General features: G+C 42.5%; 1 protein-coding gene across 1 annotated transcript; it reads left to right on the forward strand.

Moving 5' to 3' along the window:
* Positions 1 to 643: 643 nt before the first annotated feature.
* On the forward strand, positions 644 to 7,255 carry ikzf4 (IKAROS family zinc finger 4; the record flags this gene model as incomplete). The annotated part of the gene is made up of 7 exons (XM_080535400.1): positions 644 to 683; positions 800 to 907; positions 1,076 to 1,378; positions 1,537 to 1,704; positions 3,650 to 3,802; positions 4,272 to 4,403; positions 6,432 to 7,255. The coding sequence occupies 7 exons, from the start codon at positions 644 to 646 to the stop codon at positions 7,253 to 7,255; spliced, it is 1,728 nt and encodes a 575-aa protein (XP_080391526.1).
* Between the last annotated feature and the right edge of the window lie 227 nt (positions 7,256 to 7,482).

A 7,482-nucleotide genomic window follows, 5' to 3' on the forward strand; every position in this document is an offset into this window, starting at 1 on the left:
AAAAATAATTTCATTAATTACAATAATACAATTTAATTACAATGTACTTCCTGAATTGATTTAATTGAAATTCAACTTACATTTACATTTTTGGCATTTAGCTGACACCTTTATCCAAAGCAACTTACAACAAAGCAACTAACCCCAACCCTGATTTCCATGCTTATTTGGTCACTCACACTTAGTTTCCTGGATATATAAAGGGGGAGGAGGGAGTTTATAATGGGGGAGGAGGAAGTTTATAAAGGGAGAGGAGGGAGTTTGTATCAACTCTTCATGTGTGCATTTGTTGGCAACAGGGGAACAGAGAAACTTCAGAGAGAAAAGTGCCAGTGAATAGTCTTACCAAGAGTTATGTACTATTAGGAAGATAACAGAGAGAAAACAGAAACAAGGCTTATCACAGGTCTCAGGGCTCCGGAAAAATATTTGTTCCAAAAAGTCTAGCTGCTGCGTAGGACATATTTGACATGGTGAGCATCATACAGTTGCATCCAAAGTGGCACCAATTTAGATGGCAACAAGTGGGTATTCACTGTTTATGTTAGACCAGATAGAAGATTATTAGTATGATCGAAGAGAGAAGGGCCATATTCAAGTTCTGTCTTTTACCCTTACTTTTCCACAGTCATCTGGTGAGAGAATGAATGCTGATGACTGCAATGGACGTTCACAGATGTCAGGTAATGAACAAACATCAATAATTAAAAAAAAAATGTTTGCACTTATTGCAAAAAATAATTTGTTAGAAGGAACAAAAGTGCGACAGTACATTGAGTTAAAGCATGTGTGTTTACAGGCAGTGGAGGAGAGTCGGCGACAGAGCGGGATTTTGATGTAGGATTGAAGGGCCCGACAGTGTGCACTCCAAACAGTCAGCAGTCCTCCCCCAAGCAGCCCCTCAGTGGTCAGTGATCTCTCTATAACCTATGGATTGGATTCTATAATCACACACAGAACAGGCTGAAAACTATGTAGAGATCTGGTAGGAATATTACTTGAGCAATTCTCTCCATATTGTGTTATACAGATGAAGTGTTTACCTTGTCCCTTCCCCTGCCTCTATTTTCCCCAGCAAACTCCATCAAGGTAGAACTATACAGCGACGACGAGTCAGCAGGTGCTCCACAGCGGGAGAGGAGAGGGGGAGAGAGGGATGACAGATGGAAGGATGACAGAGGGGCCATAGAAGAGGGCAGTGCAGACCAGGGCTCCTCCCTTCGGGGAGGAACAGGAAGTGGTTACAGTGAGCTGGCCAGTCCTAAGCCTGTATCTCCTGGTCCCATCCGGCTGCCCAATGGGAAGCTGAAATGTGACACATGTGGAATGATCTGCATTGGGCCCAATGTTCTGATGGTGCACAAGCGCAGCCACACAGGTAAGGTCATAAATGTTCCCAGCATTCTTAAACCTCAGGCCTTTCACTTTGCTTTACATTCCACTGATTGACGATTGATTATGACTGATTCACTCTAAGACGATAGGAGTAATTATATCATTAAAGAGTGCATACACTGACGGACAATTTGTTGTCAGGTGAGAGGCCATTTAAGTGTAACCAGTGTGGAGCTTCCTTCACTCAAAAGGGGAACCTGTTGCGCCACATTAAGCTGCACTCGGGAGAAAAGCCCTTCAAATGTCCATTCTGCAACTATGCCTGCCGCCGGAGGGATGCCCTCTCTGGACACCTCCGCACACATGCTGGTAAGATACTATGGTCTCTAGATGAGCTTAGGAGGATACAACACTTTTATTATGTATTTACATGGCAGCACATTCATCAATAAATCTGACAAAAAGACTTACATAGACACAAATTAATGCAATACATTATACAGTAGACACTCAATGCCGTACTCATACTGTGCATATAGGGATGGGAATCGACAACTGGTTCCAGTTGAGAACCGGTAACAAATTGGACAGTATTCACGCGCTCAGGCTATGCCACAACACCTGGTATCCATTTGAGAAAGCATTTTATCTATTTAAAATGTGACAAAGTCAAATTAAATGCAACGTTGTGGATTCTAAATGGTAGACGACCTGACCATCGCTGCCACTGACGCGCCCATAGATACTTTGAGCTCCGTGCCAGATAGTGCTACCAATGTGTTAACATTTCTTTGTCTCAAGTGAGGTCAAGGAATCGTGCATATATGTTATTCATATCTTGCAGTAAGTTCTATAGTATCTCACTTGAAGTTGTATGTAAATGTTTCATTGATTTATTATATGGTAATTTGGTAATTATATTATGAAGTTACTCTTACAATTAATGAGACAACTGAAAATATATTTTAAAATGCATAGTTTAATATTATCAGTATGTATAGCATAATGATACTGCTGGCTGCACTGTAGCCTCTTTCCTAAATAGGACAGACATCAGTCTTCACATGATCTTGTTTTAGCCACACCTTCTTATTTTATGTGCCAGTTACATTTTATATTTGGTTCAAGCTTATTCCCTTTTGAAAAGGTGTATTGTAATTTATTCAAATGTTACTAGACATACATGCCTATTTTTATAAAGAAGATATTGTTCATTTATTTTTATTTAAAAAAAAAATCTCAGTCAGTTTTAGATTTATTTTCCAAGTTATATCATTTTAAGAAAAGAAGCATTGTAATTAATTTTAACATGTTCAAATGTTAGGCAGACATTCTACACTGTATTATTCAGAATCAAGAGATAATAAAAACAGCTGCATTGATGCTGAAAACCTGTGTAGGCCAACTTTCTTTCCACACAGAAAATGTATCTGGAATCGATAAGGAAATTGATAAAGAATCGGATGGACAAGCAGAATCAATAATGGCATCTGTATCAATAACATCTTATCAATTCTCATCCCTATGTGCATACATACATGAATGAATGAATGAATGAATGGACTTTATGATTCATTTATATTACATATACTCATACATACTCAAATGGGGAAAATAGCCATAACAGATGTAGTGTAGTGTTAGTATAGTTCTCTAATAATAATCTTATAGCAACACAGCTCATTATTCAATGGTTTATCTTATTACTACGTTGGTTATCAGTTTCAAGCAAAATGCAAGCAAATGCATGACACAAGTACCTGCAACTCAGTTATGTGACAGAGGAAATATATATTTTCTTGAGAGGATTGTACCACATATGACATTTAAAATATTTTGAAAACAGGAAATCCTGTTTGTGTTTTCAATTGATGAAGACATGTTTCTCATTCAACAGGTGTTGATATAGACAGGCCTTGGTGGGTCTCTGCTGCTCGGAATAAAGCCGTTTCGAAGAAAAGGCATTTGCAAACTTCGGATTCCGGCGAATTTACGTCAATCTCTTAGACGGTTTAGTTACTTTGCGGTGATGTGTTGGGGGTTGTCTAACGTCATAGGCGTGTTACTGAGAATGATTTCCGGAATTGATGGAAAAGGGGGAAATACACCATGTAACGTCAATGCCCAGGTTGCTATGTGTGTTAATGTGCAAATGTGTACTATACTGTATGTATTTTCTGATTTCACAGTGAAAAACCCCATGAAGGACATAATGTTTGGACTGTAGACCAGCATATCAGTAGTAGTGTCATGTTTCATATACCGCTCTTTACCAGTGCACTGACCAACTGACGGTTCTGTTTGTATGTTGCAGCCTCCTCCCTGACAGTGGGCAAACCTTTTAAGTGCAGTTATTGTGGCCGCAGCTACAAGCAGCAGAGCACCCTGGAGGAGCACTACGAGCGCTGCCACAGCTACCTACAGAGTCTGGACCATCAGCCAGCACTCAGCACCCAGACTGCACAGGGTAACATGCACGCCCGCACGCACAGTGTCATGTTAAGTGCACAGGGTAACACACTATACACATCATCATACACACACATGATATTATATGACACGATATATTGACAGTACCGTGGCCTTGCAGTTAGAGTGTCCGCCCTGAGATTGGGAGGTCATGAGTTCGATCTCCGGCCGAGTCATACCAAAGACTATAAAAATGGTACCCGATGCCTCCCTGCTTGGCACTCACCATTAAGGGTTGGATTGCGGGTAAGACCCTGCGACATACCAGCGTCATGTCCAGGGGTTGTACTTGTACATCTAGCCGCCTCACGCTACGGAAACAGGATAGGCTCCTGCCGCCTAAGGGCCATTAGGCTCGAGAACCATCGGTTCTCAAGGCATACTTACTTACTTACAGTGGTACAGTATGCATACATTTGACCAGTGAGTGAGGACCATGTCCAGCATTTGTGTTGTGTTCTGTGTAGAGGAAGAGTCCCCGAGCTTGGAACTGATGACTGAGCCTATCCTCCAGCCCTCCACTGAGAAATTCACCATCATGGACAGGCTAGCCAACAGCATCACCAAACGCAAGAGGTCCACACCCCAGAAGTTTCTGGGTGAGTTTTTAAAAATATATTTTGTTTATGCTTTTATTGGCAAGAAGGAATGCATGCTACAGTAGATCAGCAAATATAACAAACATTCCTCTAACAACATTGTATTGCCATGCTGTCATATACATATAGTGCATTCCCCAAACTTTATAATTGTACAGTAATGGAGTTGAGTGATTTGTGTTAATAACATACAACTGGAACAAGGGACTGTTCTGTATTCCACTTGTGTAATAAATGGAATACAGCCACCACTCCATATACCCAGCTCCATATACCAGACCATGCAATTATGTTCAGAAGGATGTTAACAATACTATAGTTATTACTAGAGTGCACACAATTGCACATGCATAGGGGCAATGTAATATAAAGGTTTAAAGAATAACACCTTCACAATAACCAACAACCAGTAGTGTGGTCGAGGCCATACACGCAGTAAACCCACTTAATTTGGTAAGGATTCTCACACCCAGCTATCATTGTCCCCTATAATTAGATCAGGGAGGTCACTATGAATCAGTCTCTGTCCGTTTGTATGTCACACACTTTATTTACGACACCACTAAGACGAATTTGATTAAACTTTGGTGAATAATACGTCTTGCCATACAGTCGCGTGGCATTCACACCTATTGGCCCAATTTGGACGAAATTGCTATAGAGATTGTTTAGGAGTTTCGAGGTGGCGCCGACCATCTTGTGATGGTGCGGCAAAAGTGATAGGTTGTTATCATTAAAAACGCACCTCATCTTTTTGACTGTTTTCAAATAATACTGTCAAATGCTTGGAAAAGAATCAAGTCAGGACTACAACCCCCGGTAATTTTCCAGCCTACCTTTCAAATAAACGGAAAGCTGTAAGAAGATAATTGATCAAATAACCTAAGCGCTACAGGTTCCAGTAACTTTAGGATTACCTGGTGGCCTGCGGTGGTCCAGTGGTCTAGCACCGCGGTCTATAGGGCACGTAGTATATGCCCATGTCAGCATGGGTTCGAATCCGGCCCATGCCCTGCTGACATGTCCTCTCTCCCTTCTTCTCCTTACTTTCCTATCTTGTCTTCACTGTATTTGTCCAATAAAATGAAAAAAAACAACTTGTGTTTAAAAAAAATACTTTTTAATTCACGCAAGGAGGGCCGCTACATAAATGCGTGACAATAAGTTTATCATTGACACCCATAACAAATCTTGCATGATACCAATTAAAGTGAGCAATGATTGAAATTGTTGCAGACCAATACATTAACAATACGCTTGTAATTTTAATTAATTAATTTTGCCATTTAGCAGACGCTTTTAATCCAAAGCGATTTACAATTACGAATTACAGGGACATTCCCCCTGGAGTAACTGAGGGCTAAGTGCCTTACTCAAGTAACCACACTAGTAGTGGTGTGGTTTCAGGCGGGATTTGAACTCACAACCTTCCGATCACAAGTCCAACTCACTATCCACTATACCACCACTACCCACCCTGATGTTCACAAGTTCACAGCCCCTTCCAAATGGGTTAGAGCTTCAAATGTTTGGCATAATAATATCAATGTCATATGGTTTGATGGAAATGTCAATCTTATTTTTGACTGACCAAATTAAATTATAATTAGGGGGCAGGCAACTTACTGTAACACATGCATTGTTATGTGTAGCTTACATAGCCATATAGAGGCCTATGGATAAACCTGATATATTATATACTATTAGCAAGCTAAGTTAAAAGGTATTAGAAGTATCATACCATAGCTGCATTGAACTACAACGCATTTGTTGTAAAACATCTTGGGGTAGTCTAAGTAAAATTTATTAATCCAAAGAAACCATATACATTTTATTTTTGTTCAACTTCTAGATATTACAATTATGTACATGAATGTGATGTACAGTACACAAAACAACATGTGTCTAAAGATATGCATTTCAGTACTTCTCTGAGATTTGCTTTTATTCTACAGCTTTGCACACATTTCCTATATATCCTGAACCTCATGATGGACTGACAACCCTAATGCACCTTTCTCTGTACAGGGGAAAAGCACATGCGGCTCCACATGCCTGATGCACCTCATGAACTCTCCTCCGGCTCTGAGAAGGAAGGAGACCTATACAGCTCTCACCCAGGTGGTGATCCTACAGGGTTAGTGAGGATGGGGGGCAGGTATCTCCAGGGGTCCTCAGCTGGAGGTGGAGACCCTGAGCCCCCCAGGCCTCCCCAGCCTCAGTGCATCCTGCCTAAGCACACCCCAGTCATCAGCTCTGTTTACTTCCACATGGCTCCTCTGGGCCCCCGGACCAACTGTGGAGGTGGGGTGGCGGCCATGTCTGTTGGGTTAACTGGGCGGGAGGCAGGTGAGGGCCATGAGGATGTCCCCTCAGGCCACAGCCACACCGCCTCCCCCAGCAACGGCTGCCACCACGACTCCACAGACACAGAGAGCACAGTAGAGGAGCAGAGCACTGGGGCTGCAGCCCCGAACAGCAACTCCAACCACCACCACCCAGCCTCTGCACTGCCCCGCGGCTGCCCCAGGTCCGGCCACACCAAAGACAGAGAGACAGAGTGGGAGAAGGCTTGCCCTGTGCTCCTCACTCCTGCCACCGTGAAGGGGAGCCACAGCAGTTCACCTCACTCGAGGGAGGCTGTGCAGGTTGTGGATGGGCAGGGGCACGCTGTGCGCTCATATCGCTGTGGGCACTGTGGCATCTTCTTCCTAGACCACGTCATGTTCACCATCCACATGGGCTGCCATGGCTTCCGCCGGCCCTTTGAGTGCAACATCTGTGGCCACCTCAGCCAGGACCACTATGAGTTCTCCTCCCACATGACCCGAGGGGAGCACAAGGTGGGCTGAGGATGTGGGTGAAAGTATTGGGATTGTGGGGGGGACGGGGGCTTGACTGCTGCTTTAAAATGACGTTGTCTGCTTTAAGATGACATGGGCTTAGGCTTGTTCTGCACCAGATCATTTGTAGGTATTATGCTTTGATATTTAATGTTAGTGGTTTTACTGTTGAAGGCTTACTGGATTAGGTAAGGAACACTGGGTATGTTTTTATTCCATCATTTTAAAGTGTTGTA

Source organism: Nansenia antarctica (assembly GCF_963989245.1).
Source record: "Nansenia antarctica genome assembly, chromosome: 6".
Lineage (NCBI taxonomy): Eukaryota > Metazoa > Chordata > Actinopteri > Argentiniformes > Microstomatidae > Nansenia > Nansenia antarctica.